The 27,631-nt window shown below is 49.1% G+C and overlaps 1 protein-coding gene across 8 annotated transcripts; it reads left to right on the plus strand.

Annotated features, from left to right (window-relative positions):
* On the plus strand, positions 1-26,214 carry CHST10 (carbohydrate sulfotransferase 10). 8 transcript variants are annotated; one of them, XM_058428576.1, is made up of 9 exons: positions 2,446-2,516; positions 8,205-8,288; positions 8,542-8,659; positions 10,088-10,240; positions 11,266-11,397; positions 15,339-15,430; positions 19,884-20,118; positions 22,400-22,505; positions 24,289-26,214. In XM_058428576.1, exons 5-9 carry the CDS (start codon positions 11,298-11,300, stop codon positions 24,824-24,826), a joined length of 1,071 nt encoding a protein of 356 aa, XP_058284559.1. In that variant the 5' UTR covers positions 2,446-2,516; positions 8,205-8,288; positions 8,542-8,659; positions 10,088-10,240; positions 11,266-11,297; the 3' UTR covers positions 24,827-26,214. The 8 variants fall into 8 exon arrangements, with proteins under 8 accessions (XP_032032930.1, XP_032032933.1, XP_058284562.1 ...); XM_058428577.1 differs by having other exon boundaries at positions 8,593-8,659; XM_032177039.2 differs by lacking the exons at positions 8,205-8,288; positions 8,542-8,659; positions 10,088-10,240 and adding an exon at positions 1-251.
* The last annotated feature ends 1,417 nt before the right edge of the window (positions 26,215-27,631 follow it).

Here is a 27,631-nt window from a genome sequence, read left to right on the forward strand (position 1 = left end):
GGGCGGCGGCGTCCTGGCCCCCAGAGCCGGTCTCGCGCGCCGGGCGTCTTCCTTCCTTCCGCTGCCGCCGCCGCCAAATCCCGGGACCCGACGGGCCGCGGCGCGGAGGCCTCGAGGCAGGGTAGGGCGGGCCTCCCGCGCTCCCGGGACCCCGCGCGCTTCGCCCACAGGCCCGGCGAGGCCCGACCCGCGCTGCGCCCCCAGTGCCAGGGGAGGAGCCTAAGGACCCGGACGAGCGCCGCTCCAGTAGGGTGAGCTCGGGGACGCGCAGGCGGGTGGGTTTCAGCGCTCGGGCCCCTGCCCCCGCCGCGGGGCGCACCGAAAAACCGGAGAACCTGCGGGGTTTGTCCTGGCGAGCCACATCCCGGTGTGTTTTGGCGACTTGAAGACCTCCCTAGTTCGCGGGAGTAGCGGGAAGAGCCTTCCTCGCGTTAATTATGCAATAAGAAGGCGTCCTTGTGCGGGATGCTGTGACCCGCGGAATTATTGATACTTGTGCGAGCCTACAATTTACTTCTTTCATCCTTGGCTGAGAATTTGCTTTTGTAATTGTCGATGGAGAGAGGAAGAAAGGGTTCCGCTCGGGTCCGAGGAGCATGCAGAGGAAGGCAGGGAAGAAGGAGCATGTGCAGCCTCGGTGCGAGGGGAGGCAGGGGTGGGAATGCACGTTCCCTGCCTGTGGGGCCCCGGGGTGCCCTGAGCCTCTGATCTTCGCTGTCAGGAGACCTGTCCGAAGTTGGAGGTTGAGGCATGCAGTTCTGCACTTCTGGCTGGGAAGGTGAACCAGGTTTTCCAAAAACTGTCATTTTTGTTTTCCAAGTCTGCAAGGCAGGAAAGGGTTGGGCAGTGAATGAAAAGTAGTGCAGCCAGGTTCTGGTTAGCTCAGCGGCAGGACTGTCATAAAGGTGTTTTTTTTGTTGTTGTTTTTTGTCTGAAAACCAGAGTCTGGGGCTTTGGGCCATGAGGAGTTGGGTTATTGCATTGCTTAGAGTGCCAGAGTGAGAAATGTCTCAGACGCTGTTAAAATTAGGCAGCTCAGTTTAGCTCTGGCTCTCTGATCACCAACCACCTCCTCCTTCGCTCTTTTCAGTGACTGGGTTAAAAAGAAAAGACACAAAGAGAGAAGTGGTCTTTCCCCTTCCCTCCCCATTATAATTAGAGCTTAGTCCATCTTGGCTCAGAATTGGAATTCAGAATTCAGAATTGCCCTTGACCCTGAAGCTCAAAGAAATACCTGAGCAGAAAATTCTTTCCTTCGCTGAAATGAAAATTGGGGTGTTTGCAAAACTGAACAAAGAAAGAATTTGTAAACATCACAGGCAACTTGCAGTTATATTCGGATCAGTTTTCAGTGTTTGAGGAGTTCATATAATAAAAAGGTGAGAGAGAGCCAGGAATAGAAACAGGGGAGAGAGGTGGTTGCAGGACCTTAGAGATTGCAGAAACCCAGGAGTTCATTTTCTTTTCATACACGTCTGGATAACCTGGATGTGAGGACCATCAAATGCCATACATGATGTTTCTGACAATGATGGGCCACATATACAACAGTGGTCCCATAAGACTATACTGCCTTATTTTTACTCTACCTTTTCTAATTTTAGATACACAAATACTTACCATTGTATTAGAGATGCTTACAGTATTCAGTACAGTAACAGCAGTACAAGTTAGTAGCCCTGGAGCAATAGATGATTCCATATAGCCTAGGTGTGTGGTCAGCTGTACTATCTAGGTTAGTGTAAGAACGCTCTGATGTTTGCAGAAGAACATCGCCTAACGACACATTTCTCAGAAGGTATCCCTATTGTTAAGTGATGAATGACTGTATATAAAGCTTAATCTTTCAATCGACATAATAGGAAATTGCTTTTAATTTTAGCATTGAGTTCTTAGAGTAAAGGGAGGCAGAGAGAGGCCGTGCTGCATGTGTCCCAGTCAGCTTGGGCTTTATTGTATGTTAAATGAGTTGTATGTAAATCCATGATCTCTCTAATTCCATGAATTTGGCTTGTTTCTGGTTATTTATGATACGGCATTTGGCTAAAATTTTCCAGGTGCTAAAGGTGTAAGGAGTACAAAAATCCAGAGAACATTTTGCATTGGAAGAATTAATCATCTTATATAGGAATCCTTTACCTATTTCAAACATATGAAACAGGCATAATTGGATTTGATTATTTTTGCTACAAAAAATGTTTCATTTTTCACACTAAGTTACATGGAAGAGTCTTTTAAACAGCTAGTGGTTTTGGTACATTTAGAATATTCATTTACCAAGAAATCCAAATATAACCTGTCTTTGTAAGAGACCCATTCTGTCAAATATATTTGAATCATCAAAATGGTTAACTATTTCCTTCCTAAGTATAAACCAAGTTGTATTAAGTAAGTTGATCCTGTAACTTTTAATGATGCTTTTTAAAAAAAAATTTTCCTATCCAGTGGCAAGAGGAACCAAGAACCTCAGTTCAGGGGAAACACAGCAAGGAAATGTGAGCCCCAGGCTGCAGAAGGTATGCGAAGGAGAATGTGAGCTCATTAGTTATTTGAGCATGCCATTCAGTATTGTTCCTGCCTTTTTTCTTGCCTGTGCAGATTTTAAACTCTTGATAAGGAGTATGTAAATGTGTGCTTAGAAACGTTTCCTGAAATATAATAATAGGAGCATGCCCTGAGGCTGGGATTATGTGAGTTAGTACCTGCTGAGACCTGTGCTTGGTACAGCGTGAACCCCATACAGGTGTTTACTGTGTATTATTATTATTGTTCATGAAAACCTGTCGTAACTACAGGTGTATTTCTCATTGGACAGTTAAGAATATGTTTTCATTCTCCTAATTAAGGGTGGTTAATCGTTCCAAGGCGGTAAATTGTAAGGATGACAACAGAGAAGACAAAGGAAATTTCTGAATGCAGATTGAGAGAAACCTTTACTATGAATTTGAAAGTCTCAGTGACATGCAGTAGAACTTTATAGTATAAATTCATATGCCACACTTTGCGTTATGAAGTTGTAATTTAATGATTCTATTGATAGGGTAATGCATTGTAGTTCAGAACGTGCTCAGGGTTGATGGTGAAATGTCCCCGTTTCTGCAGCCCTGGTCTGTCTAGTTCTCATCTCCCCTGTCATCCTCCTGGGGTTACCAGTTCCTTGTACATTACCAGATTTGTGTGTGTGTGTGTGTGTGTGTGTGTGTGTGTGTGTTGTGTGTGGTGTGTGTGTGTGTGTGTGTGTGAAGTTTCCTTTAGAGTCTGGCTGTGTTTCAAAAGTTGAGCCCTGGACATGTGATCCCTGGTGTGTGTATGAGGTGAGGTTGTCAGTAAAGGGCCATTGACAGGCCTCCTCATCTGACCCACCCCTGTCCCTGCTTGCCCACTCTGCATGAGGAACACTGGCCTTCTTGCCACTTTTGGAATTCTGGGACCCAGACCACAGTCTTTGCCCAGGAGTCTGCATGGCTTGCTCCCACACTCTGTCCTGCCTTTTCTCAACATCCTGCCCGTGTCCTTGTTTATTAGCCGGTGCACCTGTCACCTGGCTTGATCGTATACATTGATCACTTGATTTGTTTATGGCCCGTCTATGTCTGTTAGTAGGAAGCACTGTGAGAGCAGGGAATGTGTGTTGCTATATCCCCAGGGCCTAGAACAGCCCTGGCTCAGAGGAGGACTTTGGTAAATATTGCCGAATGAAAAAATGTCTGCAAAAAGACTGGTTAGGCAGAATTAAGTGGGCTCATTTACCATGGGACTTTTCAGAACCTTTAATAAGTGAATGCGCATATTAGAAGTGGGGCCTGGCAGGTGGGAGGCAAACTCATCAGCAGAGTAAGAAAGGCACTGTGCTTCTGGATGACACCTCAGACTTGGGGAAAAGCTGCTGGCAGGAATGGTATTGGCAGCTGAGCAAAATGAATTTACAAGTTTCCTTTTCAAAATGCAGGGGAGGAAGGATTTGCATCAAGAGATGGTAATAGTAACATTTCCATTGTTAGTAATTACAAACATGTACAATGTGTGCTATTTTTCTTTTATTTAAGGTGGGGAAGGGGGTAGATTAGGGCTTCTTGTAGATTCTTTCTTCCTTGACCCTGCTTTCCCTATAAGGCCTTAAGTTCTTTGGCTGCCAGTTCAGCCTTGTGGGTTGAATTGAGGAACCAAACCCTCTGATTGGGTTTCAGATCCTGACATCTTGACTCGTGAAAATCCCATTTAATGACTGGAAGTAGAAAAGCTCTGAAGATGGATATGCAGATTCTAGGGGTCAGGAGGCTCTGTTCAGGGCCTGCGCCATGACCGAAGGGAGGGCGTGCAGGGGCTCAGGTTCCGCTCCCACCATTAGCTCTAGAGGCACTCTGGGAGTTGTCTTGGCTCCTTGAACAAAGAGGAGTTAATTACAGAAAATGCCAGGCTTTTTAAAGGCCATTTGTCCTCTAGCTGTAGGGAGAGCAGCAGCCCTTGGCAGAGTCCTGAGGAAGGACTCTTTATGTCAGGCCCCAGTCCTCTTGTAGACAGAAATAATGAGCCTTGGTGGTGTCATCCTCAGATAGGAGGCAAACCCCATGGTGAAATTCTGTATTCAAGGAAACAATGCAGAGAATGGGGCAGACTTAGAGGAGCTGGGGAGAAGTGAATTTGGAATGCCTCTCTTTAAAAAAAAAAATGGGACAGAGTTTTGTGTTGTTTTCCAAAGTCAGACAAAGCCTAATTCTACAGAGTCTAGTTAACCGTAGGTGGGAGGGCTGGAAAGGAGAGTGAGATGAAGGCAGTGATGGAAGGTCATAGATTCTAATTAAACCTCTTTTAGCTGTGTATTTGGAACACTTGTAATTCAGAGCATCAATAGACTCTCGTTGACTAGATGCTTTTTTGCTGCCAATTTTCCTTCTTAAGATGGAAGGAGGTGGTGGGAGAATGGCATTTATGCCAGAATGCCTAGAGTCTGCATTTTAACAAGATCCCCAAGGGGATTCATGTAGACATTAAAATTTAAGAAGGGGTGAGGTCCTGGACCAGCATTTCTCAGTCCCAGCTGCTCATTAGAGTCACGAACAGAGCTTTTAAAAAATGCCTGGGTACTGCCTCCAGAGATTTGTGTTGTCTTGGCTGGGGTATTCTTGGGGCACTGTGTTTCTTGGAAGTTTCCCAGGTGTCCAGCCAGGGCTGTGATCCACCACCCCAGACATAAAGCCAGACACCTTCAGGTAGATGTCTAGATTCAGAAGGCACATAATCCCGAAGCAAATGACACCGCTCTTAGCTGGGCACACCACTCTTTAGGATTCATCAAAACCCACCACACCAGATAATGTGGCTCCTCCTAGCTCATCTGCTGGCTTCTAGAGCCACAGCCAGAGATGATGGGATGTGGAGCACCCAACCGGGGTTGCTTGTACCCAGTTAGAATTCTCCCTCCTCCATGAATGAAAATGACCTTGAGACTGGGCAGTGGCTGAGTGGACATTTGCTTTTTGCACCTTTGACTCTGCTGCTGAAGAAACTGTTTCAAAATTTAAATCAGATCATGACATCACCACCCCTCTTCTCATGTAAAACTCTCTTCAGGGGCTCCCATTGCTTGCAAGGAAAAGACCATAATAGCTCTGGAAGGCCCCATGTTGTCCGGCCTGCATCTGCCTCAGCCTGTGCCCCAGAACTCCAGCCACATGGGCCTGCCTTTAGTTGCTCAGGGGCCCATTCCCTTGGCCTAGAACCCTGCCCTTCACCTTAGGTAACTGTGCTGGCCCAGACCACTCTGCCCAAGGCACATCCCCTTGTATTTTCTCCCCACAGCACCATGTGCCTCTCACACTATCAAGTACCACTCCTCAGATAGATTCTTTCCTTCATGTGGGCCTGTTAGATGACAAGCTCTGTAAGGACAAGAACTGTGTGTGTTTGGTTAGGGACTCAGGATCATATCCTTGGCAGCTGTTTTACTGGATGAATACACTGGATAATGAATAATGAGCTTGAAGTCATTATTTTTAGGTTATTTTGTCCTTAAACTTGTATGCACATACACACCTACTCATGTTTGAGCGCTGTATTTTGTTAACTGTAGAGATATTGGACCTGAGGGAAGTGGGTATTTTGAGAGAGGACCAGGCTGTAGTCTTACTGGTTCTGATTGGCTCATGTAGGATGTGACTTGTAGAACAAGTCCCAGTTTTCTAAATTTTTAACTAGGCCAGGTGTGGTGGCTCACGCCTATAATCCCAGCACTTTGAGAGGCCAAGGCTGGTGGGTCACTTGAGGTCAGGAGTTCAAGACCAGCCTGGCCAACGTGGTGAAACCCCATCTCTACTAAAAATACAAAAATTTTCCGGGTGTGGTGTGCCTGTAATCACAGCCACTCAGGAGGCTGAGGCAGGAGAATCGCTTGAATCCAGGAGGTGGAGGATGCAGTGAGCCAAGATCGAACCACTGCACTCCAGCCGGGGCGACAGAGAGACACCCTGCCTCAAAAAAAAAAGAAAAAAGAAAAAAGAAAAAATGCTTATTGCGAATATTTAAAATATGAATTGTATAAAGTACAAAAAGACCTCTTACTGTCCCCTCATGATTTTATTGTATGTATTACATATATGTGTATATGTTTGTATATGTGTGTAATTATATATATTTCACACATACATGATTTTTTTAACAAATGGGATCATACATTCCATCCTGCAACTTGTCTTTTTTGTTTACTGGTATATCTTGACACTTTGGATATGGATCTATGTCATTGGCTTGCCTTTCATCATAGAGTTTTATTTAAAATGAAAATGTTTTTGGACTTTGGCATGATTTCCTAACCCCCCCCAATCAATGTGTTTTAAGTAGTAAGTGTATTTGAATGCAGATACATACTGTGGCTTAGATCATTTTGTTTTCAAATAATACTGAAGTCCTTATAGCATTTGGTTGTTTTCTAGTCTCAGTTAATGGATATTAAACATAGAACTGCTCTGTGGAGACTAGAGAAATATTTTGAGGTTGAAAGGGGGCCTCATTCTTGAAAAAGAGACCCTCAGGGAGAGGGTTGGGCAGGCTGCCTCCTGAAGTACCTTTCCACGTTCCTGAGTTCTAGTAAGTTGCTCAGTTGACACAGTCATTCAGCAAATAGTGATTGTTGGCTCGTGGTACGCCAGGCACTGTGCTGGTCCCTGCTGTCCTGACCAGCATGAGCCCACATTCTGCAAAGAGAGCAAACGGCACACAGCGAGAGCATCTGGGCTGTGCTAGGTGCAGTGGAGGAAGTGGAGCAAGGTCAGGTGGTGCAGAGCGGTGCTGGGGGTACCACCTAGGTGGTGATGAGGTAGAGCTGACTCTTCCTCTGCTCCCCATGGGAAAGGGAGCAGGCCCTGCTCACCCCGAGTGTACAACAAGCCCAGTAGCTGGGAGCAGCTCCTCAGAGAGCTCCCTCCTGGACTCCGCAGTGACTGCCCACAGGCTCTGTGGCCTGCAAGGGACGCTACAGCCAGATATGGGCATGCTGGCAAGCAGCTGTGCTTGAAATGCTGATAGGGGCCTGGGGTGTAATGCTCTTCTCAAGAGAGTGGTTTTGGCAGGGCTAGGGTTTTGCCCCTGAAGCTTTGCAATCCATATCCCCCACTGGAGTCTCCACGTGTCCTGGTACCATCATGGGGACAAGAAGCAGGGAATAAGCAGGGGAAGGAGGTGGGAACCCTGCAGTCCATTCTTCTCCTGTCCTAATGGAGTGGCCAGGGAAGGGACTCTCTGTATATCTTAGTTTAGTAAGAGTTTGCAGAAGTCAAGTTAAAAATGGATTTTTTGGGCCGGGCGCGGTGGCTCACGCTTGTAATCCCAGCACTTTGGGAGGCTGAGGCGGGCGGATCACGAGGTCAGGAGATCGAGACCATCCTGGCTAACACGGTGAAACCCCGTCTCTACTAAAAATACAAAAAAAAATTAGCCGGGCATAGTGGCGGGCGCCTGTAGTCCCAGCTACTCGGAGAGGCTGAGGCAGGAGAATGGCGTGAACCCAGGAGGCGGAGCTTGCAGTGAGCCGAGATTGCGCCACTGCACTCCAGCCTGGGCGACAGAGCGAGACTCCGACTCAAAAAAAAAAAAAAAAAAAAAAAAAATCAATTTTTTGAAAATGAAATACCCATCTGAAAGAACACATTGGATGATACATTGTCAGTTGCATGATTGTTGAGACAGTCCTCTGACTGATGGGTGTGCAGGTCGCTGTTTGTTCTCGTGGATGAAAAATGGGAGCCCGAAGAGCTCTTCAGTGACACACCCACAGCCACCTAGCTGGGGAGAGGGTGAGTATAGACCAGTCCCTGACCCCCTGCCCGGGTGAAAGACTAGCTACGGAGATGGTGAGTGCAGACCAGTCCCTGACCCCCTGCCCGGGTGAAAGACTAGCTACGGAGATGGTGAGTGCAGACCAGTCCCTGACCCCAGGCCAGGTGAAAGACTAACTAGGGAGAGGGTGAGTGTAGACCAGCCCCTGACCCCCCGCCCAGGAGAAAGAAGCTAAGAGCTCCTGACTTTAAATGAAAATCCAATACTTAGGAAGGCACATATGGCTTCAGGATAGTGCGCCTCTGTTTTCACCTCGCGTAGATGGAGAAATCCTATCCCTAGGCCACCTGGCTTCCTGGAGAGCAGAAGAGGTGCTCCTCATTTTCAGGTAAGGCTTCATTATCTTCCCACTTTACCTGCAGATGAGCTCAGTGGGCGAAATCATATTAGATTCCTTCAGAAGACTAGTTCCATTGGAAAGATTTGATTCTTAAACTATAAAAACCTCCCAAGTGCTGTCCTGAGGCTGGGCAAGGGTGATCAGGGGTTGGAAACCTGGAGAGAATGAGCAGAGCAGGCAGTGGAATGTGCAGTTCCCAGGTCCTCCCGCCACATGCTCTGCAGAGTCAGTGCGTCACATGGAGGAGGGAGGCAGTGTCTTTTATCACTGTTCCCTTTTTCATAGCACTGATCCTAGGAGAGGGTGGGTTGCAAGCCCCAGGACACTCAGAGCCAGGACCTCTCTGTTCAGAATTGCATGCAACCTGCTTGGTACATCCTGTTCTTTTTACTCTCTCCCCAACCCACCCTGGTGCCTCTGCTGCTCGGTTAGAAATGGCCTGCAGCTGGCATTTTTCAGGGGGGTGCTCTCACTGTGACCCATGAGGATGGACCCCCCTGAGTGTGCTGTCTTAGAGGGATGAGCTCAGTGGACTTGGTACTGCTGGGCCCTGCATCCTCTGGCCACAGTCTAAGCCTTAGTTTCTTGAAGGGAAGTTAGCAGTTGCTGGAATGAGAGTGTGTCTTGTTTTTTTCTCTCTTCTTGATGTAGACCATACTGTTGCATTAATTTCTGGCAGCCACACTGAGAAGGGTATAGATTAAGCTGGAAAATCACAAAGAGTGCCAAGGGATTGGTCAGTTTTTACCGGGGGTCTGCACCGGGCCAAATGGGTGCTGGTTTTTTGTCTACATTGTCTCATTTAATCCTCATGGCCACTCTGGTAGGAGGAGGGCCTTCTATTAGAGATGGGACATTGAGGCTTAGAGAGATTAAGTGACTTATGGAGTCACAGAGCTAATGGGTGTGAGCAGGGATCTGAACCAAGTCTGGGGTTCTCTGTGCCTCACTGCCTCTGACAAGGAGTGGTGGAAGGAGGAGGGGATTGTGGGATGGAGACAGGAGACAGGACAGCTGGCTTCCAAGGAATTTGGCATGCCCCCTGCTGGGTGGTGTTGCTGATAAAATACAGTACACTCGGTTAAATGTGAAGTCCAGGAAACAGCACATAGATTTTTGGTTTTTGTTTTTTAGTATAAGTATATGTAATATTTGGGACATACTTTATGCTAAAGAAATTAACTGAAATTAAACCTAACTGGGTATCCTGTGTTTTTATTTGTTCAACCTGACTTGGGGAACCCAGGAAGGACACTGGGCCTCATATCTGGGCACAAAAAATACTACTGGTTTTTGGGGGGGGGTTGTATAAGTATGTCTTATGCAATATTTGGGTTATACTTACACTAAAATTTTATGTTATCTGAAATTTAATCTTAACTTGGGGGGTGTCCTATATTTTTATTTGTCTATCAGGCAACCCTATTGGTGACCCCAGGAAACACACGAAGCCTTATACACGGGCACCTGAGGGTGGCCTGCGAGCCATTCGGAGAAAACCCAGGCAGCTTGGCAGGTGGTGAGCTCCCCACTGCAGGCTGTATTCAAGTGTGGCCGGATAACCACGTGGTGGGTGTGTCTTGGATCCTGTTTGCATTCCAGATGCCTGGTTCCTGTGAGATTCTAGGATGTAAATGTTGAGACAAGGAGAGTGATTTACCTGGGTCTTCATGGAGCTCTGACCCACCCAGGGTTAGGAGGCTCTCTGAAATTATTTGCCGTCAGCACCGTGTTGAGGGGACCACTTCTCCCTGCCATGCAGAAGTGATGAATGGGCTCAGTCAGTTGGTGGAAGCCAGCTCAGCCCAGGGTCGTGTCTGTACGTGGAGAGCTTTGGCTTGAAGAAGCAATGTGTTAAAGGTGAAACGAAGCACACTTTCTTGTGTCACCTGCCAAGAACTGACAGTGACTTCCCAGTTCTTTATGTGCCTCCTGCAGGAGAGTGTGGCTTTTTGTGCCAGGCTGAGGACCGACATGCCCCGTGTTGCTCCCTGGCTGTGACAGCATGAAAAACACCCACCTCAGTGTTCTACCCAGGCCGTTGCTGGCAAGTGGGCGGAGGCGAGAAGCGTCAGTGTTCATTCCTTTTCTTTTTTAGAGCTTCTCTAGGTGTGGCTACATCTTGTCAGCCAGTCAGAATTTTAAACACAGCCAGCTCGTAATTGCCCCAGCATGGCTTCTGCCCACTGAATGACCCTCAGCTAAGGCCTAGTTCTTGGCAGGCCTCTTCCTGCCACCTGCTTCCAGACCGTCGTGGGAGCTCGCTGGGACCTTAGCCTGGGCCCAACAGGAGTCAGGGATCAAAGGTGCAAAGGAGTCTTATTCTGTGTTCTGAGAACACACGGAGGTCTTCTCTCATTATGATGTCTCTCCATTAGGGTGTTCTAAATTTGATTTTATTATTGAATCAATCATTTATATTATTAATTCAATATGAAATGTTAAATGCCAAGTCAAACTACCTATTGTAGCAGTGGAAAAAAACGGAAATATTTGTGCTGATACTGCTGACTGAAATCACCTGCTGTCTTCATTCCTCTTTGTTGACTTGAAGTATTTGTAAGCAGCAGGGGCATCTCGCTTGTGTTTTCCAGGAAGAGTCAGTGAATGGCTGCAGTGTGACAACATGCACCACCAGTGGCTTCTGCTGGCCGCATGCTTTTGGGTGATTTTCATGTTCATGGTGGCTAGCAAGTTCATCACGTTGACCTTTAAAGACCCAGATGGTAGGTATGCTTCATGGTGGAATGAATTTTGGCTAATTTAGACCTTGCTGCAACACTGTTCCTAGGTACATGCACAGATGACTTCTGTCACAGAGTCAAAGGACTTTCATGCTAGCAGGGGCCTTGGAGGTCATGGCCTCCATTCCTTCATGTTACAGAGGTGTGAGGGGAGGTGGGGTGGGAGGGGCTGGAGGGTCTTTTCAAGCGTCTCCTCTGGAGGAAGGAAGGTGTTCTTTGTGGCTGAGGCCTGAGTGGTGGCTGAGGCCTGGGTGGTGCCTGAGGAGCAAGGAGCAGGGTCTCCTCCCAGCAGCACAGTGGCCTTATGCCTTGCAGCAGGGCGCCTCTCAGGCTCGCAGTTGGGAATTGTCTCAGCCTCATGTCATCATGAGAGGTGCAGCCTCTACTGCTTGGCATGCCCGTGTGGTGGCCATATATTTGAAGGTCCCCTCCGTGCAGTGGAGGAGGGTCATTTAAATGTATGTCTTCAGGTTGTCTTAGAGGCTTTCTTAGCTCACCTTTACTGAACGTAGGCATTCAGATGAGGACGGATAAAGAGCATCAAATTGGGTCTCAGAATGTTGATTCTACTTCGTGCTCTTGTCATTTGCTTATCTACATCACAGTGTTTCTTCCACCAAATGGACACCCTGCCTGCTCTGGCACCGCCCGTGATTGCCCTGAGCATGGTGAGGTGCTCTGTGGTCTGTGGAGTGCTGGATATGTCCAAAGAGGTGTGTGATGTGCTCTCCAGCCCTGAGGCCACTTCATTGAGTGGCCAAGCAGGCAAGCACGAGGAGGCCAGACACATGGAGTCATTGAAGTCCTCATTTGTGCCGTGGATTGGCCCATTCCTTTAGGCTGATCAGGAGATACTGGGGAACGTGGGTGAGCACAGCATCTTTACTCTGCACTGTACTTTGTGTGTCCTCCTGCCAATGGTGACCTTGGGAAGGGGCAGTTAGAGATGTCTCTGTGCCAGCAGTTCTTCCTGGAGGCTGCACCGACCTATGCTGTCTGTGTGAATGTGGGGGACAGGCCCCTGCTCCACCCCACAGAGCTCCCAGGCATGTCCCTAGCTGTGTCAAGGACTGCCCGATGTCCTACACCTCCTGCCCCATCCTCTCTCTGCCCCCCCCTGTCTGCAGAGGGACAGCAAGGTTAGAAGGGAGGTCTGCAGGGAAAAGAGGGACACCCTGAAATTAGCCCACATGGTGGTTCTCCCTGTGACAGTTGTTGGTCCCTGATTGGCTGTCATCACATGTCCCGCCTCATCCTCCAGGAGCCCTGGAGAGAAACCTGTGAGGTCTGCACAGCCTCGGGAGGTGGTATTACACCTGCAAGTATCTGGGCAGGTGTCACAGAGCATGACAGCTCACATCCGGGATTCAGAGTTCCGTCAGCAGAGCAAGGGTCGATTCTTGGAGGGTTGCTGGAATGTGACACGATGATTTCAGTTTGACAGTTTGGACGTTTCCATGGCAGCTTCAGCACAGTGACATGCCACTGAGAGATCCCTCCTGAAGCCCTAGAGCTGGGTTCTTATCCCCGAAGCACTTCAGAATCACCTGTGGGACTTTACAGACCTGCTGCTGCTTGAGACCCAGTGAAGGAGAATCACTAGGGGTGGGGCCCAGTTGAGAAGCACAATTGTAGATCCTAGCTGGAGAACTGAAGAGAAACAGAGCTGCTGCGAATAAGAAATAGGTGTTACTCGGGATTCTCCTAAATGTTACCTCCTGGTATGGAAGGCACTCAAAAGGCAGGTCATGAGGTTAAATTGTTTATGGTTTATTTTGTTTAAAAAAGTAGGAGTAGTGGTAATACATTTTACTGAGACTTCTATCAGTAATAGTTAAATAAGACGTGTGCCTTTGTGTTTTACTGTTATCTGGCAGAATGGCCTCTAAAGAATGCCTTGTTTCCCAGCGGCATCTGGTAAATGAGTTCTCATTCTCCTTTGATGTATCAAGTTTCGTGCTGAATGTTTTCAGTGTAGACACTGATCCTGGAAGGTAAGCAGGGGTGGGCCCGGTTAGAAAAAAAGCAAGTGTAGGCGCGGAACAGGGTTTTGTGAAGAGGAGAAAAGGAGTGGTAGGGAGTGTTAGAAGATAAAACCTATGAAGAAAGATGAAGGGCTTTCAGATTTTACACCTGGAGAGGAACACCGCAGCGGTCCTTAATACTGCCTGTGAGATCTTTCCAGCCGGCTGCCTTAAGGCAAGTAGAAGGGGGCGCTTCCCCTGCCCTGTGAGATCTGGTGTGGCATGTGGGTGCTGGGTCACTGAGATGGGAGTGCTGCCCCTGACCCCGAGGCAGGGGCTGCTGGTGGTGAGGATGCTGTTGGCTGCACACTGTGCAGTGAACTCAGCGAGAATCTTCTGTTGTGGGCCCACTCCAGTTGCGGGGTGGCCACCACAGCACTACCCAGCCTGCCTCACTCATGTGAGATGTTACCTAATTGTCCCAAGGGACCTGGTTAAGATCCTGAAGGTGGATGTCTGCCAGCTGAGTTCTGGATGCAGGATGCGAGCTGACACGCAGCATCTTGCCAGTGCACAAGGACACTGGGCTGAAGCGTCAGGAGCATGTACACTCAGAGCCCGCCCCTGCAGGTGTCAGAGAGGCCCTGGGCTGGGGTGCTATAGGCCTCTCCCCTGGAGCCTGCCCCTCTAGCACTATGCTTTAGAGAGTGTGTCCTGGAGTCTGGATCTTGGGCAGCACAGGAACCCCTGTAAGCTCATGGCCATAAAGGGTTTCTCACGTGTTGGAGTTTATTTCACACACATTCACAGTGTTTTTGATTATGAACCAGAAGCCCATTGCGAAGTGTCAAGACCAGGAAATTACAGACGTGGCAGTGTCCATGGTGGGGAGTTCCATTTCCTGGAAAGTGCGTGGAAAAACCTTGGCCTCAGTGCTCCCAGGCTGCTCCTTTCAGCTCTGTCCTCTGGGACAGGGCCAGCCTCAGAACCCCCATCAGTGGTGTACATGTTCTTCTCACCTACCTGCCTTTCCCGGTTTCTCCTGCCACTGGAGCCCCTAGGAAGAGCATGGTTGTCTTGAGTTGCTGTTTAAAGCAACACTTACTTTTTTTAGTGTTACAGTTTCTGTTCAGCTCAGCAGTGGAGCCAGTGATATTTGTGGCAATGATTTATCTTCAGTTAGCAAATTTCAGCATCATATTGAACTAGGATCAGGTGTTGTAACTAGACTTTCTCATAAGAAAATAAATCCCCCTCAGCGAAGAGAATGTGATAGAATCATATGTTGAGACTCAAAATGATGCCCTTGTGGACCTGGTTTGTGTTGGTAGGCGCTGGTTTTTCCTCTCTCCTGGTTGACTTCCTCATTGGTTCTGAGCCGCTTGAGGGCAGAGCCTGTGATGTGAAGGTCTCTGCAGCCTTGACCATCTTTGCATGTACTTACTTGCCATCTGTGGATACTCTCCAGTGAAATGTCTGGGTGTATCATACCTATTTTCTAATTGGATTGGTTGGTTTTTTAATTGTTGAGTTTTGAGGGTTTTTATATGTTTTAGATAGGAGTTCTTGGTCAGATAAGTGGTTCATAAATATTTTTTCCCTGTCTGAAGCTTGTCTTTTCCTCCTCTTCAAATGGGCTTTCACAGTGCAGATTTTCTCTTTGGTTGTTTTTTAAAAAGATTGATGGTTTTGTTTCACATTCAGGTCTGTGATCCACTTTGAGTTCATTGTTGAATAAGGGGTGAGGTTTGGATCAAGGTTTGTTCCGTGTGTGAACGTCCAGGTGCTCCAGCACCATTTGTTGGACAGACTGCCCTCCTCCGCTGAATGGCTTTTATGGCTTTGTCAAAAGGCATTTGGGCATCTTTGAGAGCTTCTATTTCTGGGGCCTGTGTTCTGTCCCATCCACCTGTGTGCCTTTTCCTTTTAGAGAAGACATTCAACCTCTCTGTCTTCCAGTGTACAGTGCCAAACAGGAGTTTCTGTTCCTGACAACCATGCCAGAAGTGAGGAAGTTGCCAGAAGAGAAGCACATTCCTGAGGAACTGAAGGTGAGCACAGCCAGGCCATGGTCCTTGTCCTCTCGAACACAGCACCCCTGTCACGGGGAGCTGGCCTTCCCCTGTGGCCGGTTCCGCTTGTCATCACGTCTGCCTTAGAGCCTTTTCCTGTGTTACTTCTCCATGTTTAGTTCACCTTGTTAATTTCCATCTGGGGGAGGCACAGGTCACGTCAATTTTTGTGCCCCTCACAGAGCTCTGTGCATCAGGGCTGCTCTGTCACTGTTGGTCGTGCAGCATTCCTGACCAGCTGAACATGAGCCTCAGCCAGGGAACCAAGAGTATTGGGCAGGGTCAGGAGGAAACAAGGAGTGGGAGAAGACATCTCACTCAGTTGTGGGGTTTTAGAGTGAAAGGAGGCTCTGGACAGCAGAGCAACTAATTCAGCCTCCAAATTGAATGGATGAGAGAACTGAGCCTAGAAAAAAGGCGGATCCTCCACAGTCCCATGGAGTTCCTGGCGGAGCCCAAGGCTCCTGACTTCCACCCAGCCCTTGCCTGGCTTGGCATTCTGGCTCCATGGCTTCCTCTGCAGGCTTCTTGTGCACCTAAATTCCTGATCATTCCCTAGCTGGGATGAGGGGTGCACTCTGGAAGGCCTCTCACTTCCTAACCCCCATTCTGGATCTAGAGGGTTGAAGTTGCAATTGTGCCAGAAGGAATGAAATGGGTACAGCAAGCCCTAAAAATATTTTTAGCCCAGAATCAAGCCGTAGAGCTGGGGACAGCTCCTATCCATGGGTCACTATGTAAGGATGATAAATTAGAACTCAATAAACATAGAAAACATACACTAGTCAGAGTAGAGTGCTGCTGGAGGTTATTTCTCGTAGGGCATTCATGGAATGGAGGTCAAGTCTACAGAACTCTGAGACAGCCTAAATGTTGCTTTTTGGTTGAGGCATCCCAGGGTAAGAAAATAATTTGGACGGGCTACAGAAACGAAACCAAAAAATCTTATGGGAAATAGGAGAGTGGCTTTAATAGGATGGATTTAATAGGAAATCAAAGTTACATGGATAAAAACAAAGGTAGGGTAAGCCTTTGGCAAAGTGTCGCAACAAGGTTCCCTTGAGGATGCTGCACCCTGTGAGGAAGAGGGCGATCATCTTGGTGCTCCCTCTCCCCCTCTCCGGGTGGAGGGTGCTCCCGGAGAGATTGCCAGCCTGCAGGAGTCATTGCAAATAAAAAGACTGCGCCTGAATGTGCTTTACAGTTTGCAGTGTACTTTACTGGGTTTCAATCTCATTGGTCTTCTGAGCCGCCCTCTGAGGTATATTTTTATTCTCAGTTTGCATTTGGGAAACATGAGGCTCAAGGAACTGTGCTCACTGGGTCAGTATCCCCTGGACAGCAAGTTGTGGGCCTGGGCTTTGAACTCAGTGTCCTCTGTGCCCCTCTCTTACCCGCTGCCCCATTCATTCTCATGAGACTCAGATGGGAGGTGAGGGAAGTGGGGGATGTCAGAGGTGATGTCCGCCGAGGCCACATGCCCTTAGGTGACACCAAAACTCAGCATGTGTCTTCTCACAAGAAAGGGGATTTATCAACATGATCAGATTCTGTAGCTCACCTTTAAAAGTTTATTTTGGCCAGGTGCGGTGGCTCACTCCTGTTACCCCAGCACTTTGGGAGGCTGAGGTGGGCAGATCACCTGAGGTCAGGAGTTTGAGACCAGCCTGGCTAACATGGTGAAACTCCATTTCTACTAAAAAATACAAAAAATTAGCCAGGTGTGGTGGCATGTACCTGTAATCCCAGCTACTCGGGAGGCCGAGGCAGGAGAATCACTTGAACCCAGGAAGCAGAGGTTGCAGTGAGCTGAGATCGTGCCATTGCACTCCAGCTTGGGCAACAAGAGCGAAACTTGGTCTCAAAAAAAAAGTTTACTTTGTGCATGTTGTAGCCGAATGTTTGAATGGAAAATAGAAAATAATATCTGTCTTTAAGTTGGTTTTGTATATTTCCAAAGGGAAAAAAGAAAACAATGCTCATTCGTAGATACAATTGAACAAGACATCTTTTTTTCTTTAGCTGGACATGGTGGCTTACGCCTATAATCCCAGCACTTTGGGAGGCTAAGGCAGGAGAATCGATTGTGCCTAGGAGTTTGAGACTAGCCTGGGCAATATACTGAGACCTCATCTCTACACAAAATACAAAAATCAGGTGGTTATGGTGGTGTGTGTTTATAACCCCAGCTACTTGGGAGGCTGAGGTGGGAGAATCACTTGAGCCCAGGAGTTGGAGGCTGTAGTGAGCCATGATTGTGCCACTGCACTCCAGCCTGGGTGACAGAATGAGACCTCGTCTCTTAGAAGAATTTTTGTCTTTGTCTCTAATGCTTTGCTCAAAGAAAACAATATCTAATATCTTTTCTTTGTTCAAAGAAAAGCAATATCTAAAAGTGCAGAGTTTTCTGCATTTTCTAAAGGGAACTTGCTGGGAGGTGCTCTCCCGTGATACTCTGTTCTTGAGTGCCATCCATGATTGGGGTTAGGTTTGGAACAGAGAGGGAGGAGAAGACAGAGAGGCTGTTTTGGGATAAGTGAGCGAGAGGTGGGATGGATAAGGAAATGAGGTTAAATGAGACCAGTTCTTATAAGGGCAAGGAGAGCGCCTGGCGTGGCTCCTGGTTTTCTGTGGTGGGTGGAGGGCGCGGGCAGCCGGTGATGCCCTGTGGGGAGGGACGGATGCCAATCTGCAAAGGGGCCTCTCGCTTCCCCAGTGTCTTCATCTCGGAAAGCAGGCAGTCAGGAGCCCCCAGGACGCTCTTCCCACCACCAGGAAATCCCAGGACATTCACTTAAACACACAAGGGAGAAAGCATCCTGGCCAGAGGTCATGAGTGTGAGGGAGTTTGGTTACAGTAGATCCACATAGGAAGAGCTGGGCAGGGGGCACTGGGGCGGGACCTCTGTCATCCTGATAGTTCCAGTGTCTCAGTTCTAGTGTGTTCTAGAAGGTTTACGTCCTTCCCATTTTCTAACTGACATTGTCCCGTGGGAGGACAGGTTGTTAAAACTACCCTGTAAATGGATTTCCTGGCAAGCCTAGTGCATGTTAAAAGATATAACAAGGACATTTGGGTCCATTCAATACAATTATTTGGAAGGATCATCTGCTTTGAAATTTTGAGAAGTTCTGTGTAGCTTTAAGAGATAGATATGGCTGGGCGTGGTGGCTCACACCTGTAATCCCAGCACTTTGGGAGGCCGAGGTGGGCGGATCATGAGGTCAGGAGGTCGAGACCATCCTGGCTAACACGGTGAAACCCTGTCTCTACTAAAAATACAACAAAAAATTAGCTGGGCGTGGTGGTGGGCGCCTGCAGTCCCAGCTACTCGGGAGGCTGAGGCAGGAGAATGGCGTGAACCTGGGAGGTGGAGTTTGCAGTAGCCGAGATTGCACCACTGCACTCTATCTAGCCTGGGCGACAGAGTGAGACTCCGTCTCATAAAAAAAAAAAAGAGAGAGAGATAGATGTAGCAGCAGAAGCCTTCAAAATGCTGAGAAACAAGGCCACAGCTAGAGGGGACCAATGGAGTTGGCAGAAGCAGCCCTGCTATTCAGGAATGCCTTCAGGATGCTCCTGGGGAACAAGGAGGTGTGAGCAGCAAGGGGACTTTAACTCTCTGAGGACAGGGGGCCTCTGAGCAACTTCTGTGTGTACTGGTACATCTCCTTGTGCCCCCTCCAACCCACACACACACCAGGCCTCTCACGTTACAGGTATTCACTTAGGTTCTAAAACAGCCCTGAAAAGAATGGACCAGCATGTAGAATTTGAGCTTTTTCATCTTTTTTCCCCCCTAGCCAGAGGATTCCAAACTTCTTACTTTGGTTTTTAAATTTTTTTTTCCCCCAAGACGGAGTCTTGCTGTGTCGCCCAGGCTGGAGTGCAGTGGTACGATCTCAGGCTCATTGCATTCTCCACCTCTTGGGTTCAGGTGATTCTCCTGCCTGAGCCACCCGAGTAGCTGGGATTACAGGCGTGCACCATCACACCCAGCTAATTTTTGTATTTTTAGTAGAGATGGGGTTTCACTATGTTGGCCAGGCTGGTCTCGAACTCCTCGTGATCTGCCCACCTCGTGATCTGCCCACCTTGGCCTCCCAAAGTGCTGGGATTACAGACATGAGCCACCACGCCCGGCCTTATTTTGTTTTTTAAAGTCAAACTTCTCTCCAAAGACATCCGAGGAACCAAGCTTGCATTCATTTTCCTTGCCCAGCCTGCCGATCGGGCTGGTGGAGAGGCTCTGAGGAAGGCCTCGGGAGGGGGCTAGGGATAGTGGGTGTCACTCTGTAGAAAGGCAAGGAAGGGAAGAAGAGAAGGCCCCAGATGGAAAGGAGGGCATAGGCCAGCAGGAGCAGCTCTGCTTGGCCGGGTCCTGCCTCCTTTAATGGTCCCTGAGCTGCTTCTGCTCTGTGTCACCTGCAGCCAACTGGGAAGGAGCTTCCAGACAGCCGGCTCGTTCAGCCCCTGGTCTACATGGAGCGCCTGGAACTCATCAGAAACGTCTGCAGGGATGATGCCCTGAAGAATCTCTCGCACACTCCTGTCACCAAGTTTGTCCTGGACCGAATATTTGTCTGTGACAAGCACAAGATTCTTTTCTGCCAGACTCCCAAAGTGGGCAACACCCAGTGGAAGAAAGTGCTGATTGTTCTAAATGGTGTGTGTGGGTCTGCTGAATGTCTGTCTGGGAAGGGTCTCGGTAGCTGGGGCTGAGGAGGCTGGGGAAGACGGCAAGGAGGAGTCACAAGAGGGCTGGTTTCTCCTGAAAGGACTGGTGGCCTTCCAGACAGGCCTGCTTTTGTTGTTTCCTGTTAGTGTTGTGCCTTAAAAGTTAGTGAGGCTCGTTTAGACACCGATTCTTTTCAAAGGGGCACAGCCACAGTCCGGCTCTCCTCGCCTGTCACAGCAGATCCTCACTTTAAGTGGCTTGCCCACCCCCAGGCCCCCCTCCCTTGTCTCTTCAGGTTCCCTGTGATGATGGTTATAGTCACCCACTCTGTCCCACGTCCCCAGGGCCCCACACTCGCTGAGCCGCCAGGAAGCCTCACGGTCGCCCTCTCTGCAGTAAGAAGGGCTCACGCTGTAGAGCCTGGGAGAGGAGCCCTGGCCTGGGGCCTGGAGCCTCTTTACCTGCAGACCAAGCGTTCTGTGCCAACGAGCAGGAAGAAATTGTACCCCATTTCACACTAAGCATCTGTGTTCAGAGGATTGAGTCAGCTTGCTTCAGGAAACCTGATATTTGCTAGGGAACAAATTAGATCATCACAAAGTGACCTCATACCCTGCAGTTTTGATTACTCACTACTCTTTTTAGAGATGTTTATTTATTTAAATTCCAATTAGTCTGAACCGATCCTGATAATTATGGGCTCTGCTTATGAAATTTAGCTTCAGACAGGAGTTAGTTCCAGTCAACAGCAGTGGGACTCCTGGGTCAGGAATCGGATTTTGGGGCACCATGGGTGGGTGGCCCTGAGGCTCCATGTCCTGCTTGCCACTCCTGATGCTGCCCACAGAGTCGGTGGTCATTCCTGGCCACTGTTTGGCCTTCGCACTGGTTGGCTGGGAGAGAGAATGGTGGCACCTCATCTTCTGGTTGTCACATATAATTAATGTGTTTCTGCAGTGATTGGATAGCATGTTGGGTTTTCAGAAGCAGAATGAGGCTGCAAATCGAATTGAAAACAAGGAATATACAAAGGCTCACAAATCAGCCACCACAGTGTGAAGCAGCATACTTTAAGAAGTAAACACCCACTTACAAGGGCAGCACAGAAATCGGAGTGGGCTTGCTGGATCATGTAATACAGAAGTGGGTGGTCCTTGTGGCTGTCTTCCGTGACCACTAGTGTACCTGGATGGGGGCAGGTGCATGAATGGGCCCATATGTGGACCCACAGAGCTGGTTCTGTCATTGTTCCCTTGAGAGCAGTGCTCCCCATGCCTAGTTTACAGCCATCCATAGCATGTACCACAGAGTTCTGGACTGGGCTTTAAACACTCGAGGGAACAATGAATAAAACAGACAAGACTGTGTCCATTGCTCAGATGGCCCAGGGAGATTCTTCCCTGCCAGAACTCCAATCTTAACCCTACAGGATTAACACAAAGATGGATATTAAGGCTTGCAGAGGCTTGGAGAAAACCTCAGCATACTGACAGTGTATTTCCATTTGTCTGCATTGAGAAAGTGAAAAACCTGCTCAGCCACCAACTCTAGGGTGGCCTCTGCCCAAGTTCCATTCAGCAGCCTGGACCTGCACTGGTCCCTGATGACAGACCCTGGCTGTTGGCACGGCCCTGCCTTCTCGACACGCCTTGTCCTCTTTTGACTCCTGTCTCAAATGTATCACAGCTCCCATAGCTTAGTCAGATTTTTCCAGCATCAAAAGGTCTTTGCTCCTTGCCAGCCTGGGATGCTGCAGGGGTACCTGAGAACCACTGTGGGCCAGGGGGCATGTGGTGCTTGGAGAGCTTAGCCTGTCTATGGGATGGGGCTGTGAAGCTGCTGCGGGCATCTGTTAGCACAACGTTCCAAAGTCCTGCTTCTCTGGCATTTTCCCCCAGTCTCAGAGTAGAGTAAGTGTTGCTGGTGTTAGGAATTCTGTTTGCATGCAGCGATCTTCCTCTAATGGCAGATTTAGCCCAGTTAGGTCCATTGCCAGGGGTAGGCACTGCCAGCATTTCCACTCTTGCTCCCTCCGCCTCCTCCCTAAAATCATCAGTTTCCTCTAGTTGGCTTATGGATTCCCAGAAGCTTTTCTTCACTCGATCATCGTGCTGGCAGAAGCAGTTGAAATTCAAAGACCTAAACTTGGATATTGGGGGTGGGCTTGTCATGCACACATGGGGAACATGGGGCCCGAGGTAAGGACATGCCCTTCTCTAAGGGGCGCACCGGAGCAGCCAACCCACCTTCCCTTCTGTTTACTTCCCAGGAGGCTTTCCTTCCATTGAGGAGATCCCCGAAAACGTGGTGCACGACCACGAGAAGAACGGCCTTCCTCGGCTTTCTTCCTTCAGTGGTGCAGAAATTCAGAAGCGGTGAGAGCAGCTTCCTCAAATGGGAGGGGGGAATTTTTGTAAACCTGAGAAGAAATTTGGGAAAAACCCCAGGCTGAGTTCTTTACTTGCCAGATTGATTGGAGGACCACAGAGGGCTGTCGGTTTGCATCAGTGAGAGGCAGCTAAGCTACACCCCCCATTCAGCGCCTTGAAACTCTTAGTTCCTTCTGAGAATTTCTAGCCTTACCATCACACAGTCCATTAACATGAAGGTTACATAATTTTATTAATAGAAATGAGCAGGCAACTTTATTCTGCTTTGGTAAAGTTTTATAGATTGCTTGTTGAATATGATCTTTTCTTTATAAGAAAGGGATTTGGATTGCAGAGACCTCACTGAGTATTTGATTCTCCCAGAGGCATTGTGCCCACTGCCATGGGAGCTGCCCCTGGAGTGGTTGTGTGGGCTGCACCCAGCATGGGCAGGGTAGAGAGATGGAACCCCTGATCGCAGCAAGGATGGAGTCCAGGCTGGGTACAGTGGCTCACGCCTGTAATACCAGCACTTTGGGAGACCAAGGCGGGTGGATCATTTGAAGTCAGGAGTTCAAGACGAGTGTGGCGGACAGAAACCCTGTCTCTACTTAAAAAAAAAAAAAAAAAAAAAAAATAGCCGGAAACCCCGTCTCTACTAAAAAAAAAAAAAAAAAAAATAGCCGGCTGTGGTGGCACACATGTGTAGTCCCAGCTACTCAGGAGGCTGAGGCAGGAGAATTGCTTGAACCCCGGAGGCAAAGTTTGCAGTGAGCTGATATCTGGCCACTGTACTCTAGCCCGGGCGACAGAGCAAGACTCTGTCTCAAAAAAAAAAAAAAAGAAAAGAAAAACGGATAGAGTCCTTAGCTAACAAATGAGAAAGTTCTCTTGTAGTAGCTCTCAGGTGGCCTGGGAGAGCAAGGCTGAAAAGTAGTGAGGGTGCAGAAGCAGCAGCTCACGTCAGGTCACCAGCTGGATTTTGCCTCCTGGGTCTGCAGCCACTTGCCTTGCATGGCGCCTGCCCACCCTTACAACCCTTACCAGAGATGCTCCTGGTGAGGACTGTCCTGCTGTCGCCCTGAGCACTCATGGGGCTTTTGTGAGACTCAGTGAGTGAAGACACGCAAAGCACAGAGAGCAGTTTCTGGCCTGTTGTAAGCACGCTGTGTTCCGTGATGTCACTGTTGTCATCGTCTTTGTCATCGACACTGCTACGGCCCTCCTCCGCAGGGCCATGCTCTGCTGCCGCCTTGCTTGCAGCTCACCCGTACCCACTCCTGCCCGCTGAAGCGTGAAGCCTCACTCTCCATTTTCTCTTGCCCCCCCTTCCCCTGGCAATTTGAATTGAATTTTTAAAAATATGCCCTTAAAGTAACTTTCCCTGGCCTCATCTATTCCTGACTCACTCAGAGTTCCTGCCTTTATGATTTTCTGCCCAGGAACAAAATTTGTAAACATTCTTGAAGTTTTGAATCATTCAAGTAAAACAGAAGGTAGATTAAATAGATGTCTTCACAGTGACTGCCTACGATGAGTACTGTGGCCTTGGACAGGTAAGGTTTTCCAAGCCTCCGTTTTCTCACTTGCAAAATATGGTAATAACAGGATTAATCCACAGGATCTTGGAGTAGATTAAGTAAGAGACGTGTGGAATGCGTTCATGGCAGCCTCAGCAGGTGAGGGTCCCATATACAGTGCTGCGCTCCGCTCATTCCTCCCTCTCCCGCCCCCTCAGCTGTGACCTCCTGTGGCGTCAAGTTAACCTCTTGTTCATTTTTTTCCTTAGATTGAAAACATACTTCAAGTTTTTTATTGTAAGAGATCCCTTCGAAAGACTTATTTCTGCATTTAAGGATAAATTTGTTCACAATCCCCGGTTTGAGCCTTGGTACAGGCATGAGATTGCTCCTGGCATCATCAGAAAATACAGGAGGAACCGGACGGAGACCCGGGGGATCCAGTTTGAAGATTTTGTGCGCTACCTGGGCGATCCGAACCACAGATGGCTAGACCTTCAGTTTGGGGATCACATCATTCACTGGGTGACGTATGTAGAGCTCTGTGCTCCCTGCGAGATAATGTACAGTGTGATTGGACACCATGAGACCCTGGAGGACGATGCCCCATACATCTTAAAAGAGGCTGGCATTGACCACCTGGTGTCATACCCGACCATCCCTCCGGGCATTACCGTGTATAACAGAACCAAGGTGGAGCACTATTTCCTGGGCATTAGCAAACGAGACATCCGACGCCTGTATGCACGTTTCGAAGGGGACTTTAAGCTCTTTGGGTACCAGAAACCAGACTTTTTGCTAAACTAATACATAGGACCTATGAATTCAAATATCTTTATTAGACCCGGGGCTAACCAGGTAGAGATCTGAGCCCAGAAAAGACGCTTCCTCCACCACACCCCTCCTTTTAGGACGCCCGGGGTCTCCCACGGGCCTGTGAGTTGCCTCGGCATATGACGCAGGACCCCGACTGTTACAACTTAGTTTGGATGTAAGATGCTCTGAGGACCCTGCCCACACCCCTGCCATTGTCATTAGGATGTTGCTGGCCTTTGCTGACCTCAGAGGGGAGAAAAGACTAAAGATTTGCAGTTTGACAGCCCAGCAGGGAGGAAGCATCACACAGCATTAGGAGCCATTTCTCTCAGGTGTCAAGGAAGGGGATGCCCCTGAGGTTCTCCTGGCTAGTCGGGGTGGCTTCACCCATCACTGGTGGGTTGCAGGAACAGTACCCAGCACTCTGAGGAGGGACAGAGAAGCAAGGGGACTGCTGAAATCGCAGAGGCTTTTGCAGCATCAGATCTGAGGAGTAAAACGGCACCTCTGGCCTTCATCTTGGTGCTGCTACAATTGTGAAGGCAAAGCATTCTTTCTGTGACTGTTTTGTTCCTGTAGACAGTCAGCGATGGCCAGAGGGTGGTGTGGTGTCCAGGGGTCCATCTTTCCAGAATCCATGCCTGTGTAATGCTGGTCCATGCATCTGAACCTGTGTCTGCCAAGCGCCTATTTCATTCGGCATAAGAGATAACGATTTTAGAAGGTGAGGGGAGGGGAGGCTTTTTCTACCTGAGAAGGGGAATGTCTTTGGGGGCCTTAAAAGGAACATGGCCCAGGAATGGGAGGGCTAGTTGGGCTTGGAGCTCAGGCTGCTGTGGATTCGGCACATCAGTTCTGACTTGCCTTACCTGGGTGGACAGCAGTGAGTCTCCACCTGTCTCCGCCAGGGAGCTCCCACATTGGGGCTGAAGACGAGCAGGGGCAACATGCCAGCATCATAGAATTCAGTGTAGTTTACACATTTGGATTCCTTTCATCTCAGCAAAATGGGCACCGCCAGAGCCATTTCTGATCACACCACCATCCTGGACCATGTGACTGGAAGGTGGGTAACCAAGTTCACCAGCAATAAAACCCAGGGCCCAGGTAGCCTCCAGCAGCGCAGCTTCCTGGCAGCGAGGTAGGCCCTGGTGCAGGGCAAGCCTCAGCAACCATTTCAGATACCGTCCACAGCCAGGGCCGCTGAGATCTGGGACAGATTCCTGGGATGAGTGCCAGCCTGACCCTGCATGGTGCCGCCGAGCCCAGGATGGAGGAGGGAGCCAGGCTTTGCTTCAAGGCGGCCTCTACCTTTTCTCAGAATGGTTTCCTGATTGTGTCAATGTGAAAGTAAAATAAAATTTATGTGCCAAACCTGACATGAGCTGCGGTTCTGGGAAGGGTGCCTGTGTCCACGCGCGCCCCAGGCAGGTGGGATAGGCAGGTGTGCGTGCATGCATAGCTGCTCAGGGTAAGCAGACCCCAGGAGGCCCAGCCTTCAGCCGCCGTGAATGTGCAGGGCTGAGGATGCCATGCTGGGTTATGTTTCTATAACATTTAGCAAAGTCTTGTTACAATTTCAGACCAAATGAGCTGATTGATTACCTCTTTGCTGTTTGGAATCTGTGGATCTGTATATGAATGGAAGGCCTTAAAGCTAGTCTTAATTAAAATAGTGTTTTCCCTCAGAAACAAAAGGTTGGCCCCTGGGATGGTTTCTTCCTCCCCTTTGGCATTTGGGTCATTTTCGTAACATATTTTGCCACACAAGTCGAGATTGCTACCATAGTATCTCCTGGACATCTCACTGTATCCACAGCAAGGATGCCCCCGAGCACGGCAGCCCACCCCGTTCATTTCTGCACAGCCAGCACCCCCACTCCCCTGTCCCCTGGCTTCCTTCCGAGACTCCAGATCCACTAACTCCCTCCTCAGCTTACAGCAGGTGGTGCGCCTCCTTCTGCCCCCTGGGGCACCACCATGTGGAGGGCCCTGCTGCCCTGTCTGGGCGTTCCTCAGGACTGGGCTGGATGGTGGTACAGCTCATTCCCAGGCAGTGACACCGGGGGGTGGTGGCTGGAGCAGGCAGGCCCGGGGGAACCTCTGCACTAACAATCTGGGTTTGAGAGAAACATAAACAGCGACCCTGCCTCCAAGAAGTGGTGTTAGGGCCCGGAGGGCAGTTCCTAAATTAGGAAGTTTAGTAATACGAGGTTGACTTAACGAGCTTGTGTCTTAGACCACTTCTCTCCTACTGGATTTCACTCCTAGTGTGTGTCCGGTTTATTGGTCTTGTGTTGAGAACCACTACAGAGAAACGCCCAGAGCTGAGATGAGATTTGATTTTCACAGTGGCTGACTGGGTGCACACAAAGGTGTGCGCTCACGGCCTGCAGGGGTCCCAGGTGGCCTCTGCCCTGGGTTCCTGAAAAGAAGAGCCTCTGACACAGCGCTCGGGGGCCCTCCCTTTCACCCCCCAGCTTTCTCACTCTAAACCCCGGCATGGTTTGCTCAACTGGAATCTCCAGAAGCAGGGAACAGAAAGGGAAAAATCAAGACAGCAGCTAAACGTGACATGAAGGCAGCCTATTGGACTAAACTCAAATTATGCAGCATAGTTTCCCAAGCCACTCAGACATGCCGAGACCCTCAGCAGGATGGTGCGGTTCCAGGGCTGAGCAGAACCGCAGGCTCACGGGATATGAGAGGCCTGGGAAGTGCCAGGACAAGGCTGCAACTATCCAGCTTGAGTCAGGAGGCTTCAGGCAGGTGAGGTAGCCACACTGGGGAGCATTA

Source organism: Hylobates moloch, unplaced genomic scaffold (assembly GCF_009828535.3).
Source record: "Hylobates moloch isolate HMO894 unplaced genomic scaffold, HMol_V3 SCAFFOLD_15, whole genome shotgun sequence".
Lineage (NCBI taxonomy): Eukaryota > Metazoa > Chordata > Mammalia > Primates > Hylobatidae > Hylobates > Hylobates moloch.

What these genes read in the sequence shown, in the direction of transcription:
- CHST10 (XM_032177039.2), top strand. Translation starts at nt 11,298, where the DNA reads ATGCACCACCAGTGGCTTCTGCTGGCCGCATGCTTTTGGGTGATTTTC. An exon ending in GACCTTTAAAGACCCAGATG is followed by an intron (nt 11,398 to 15,338) that starts GTAGGTATGCTT and finishes TCTGTCTTCCAG; the next exon opens with TGTACAGTGCCAAACAGGAG. An exon ending in AGTGCTGATTGTTCTAAATG is followed by an intron (nt 20,119 to 22,399) that starts GTGTGTGTGGGT and finishes TTTACTTCCCAG; the next exon opens with GAGGCTTTCCTTCCATTGAG.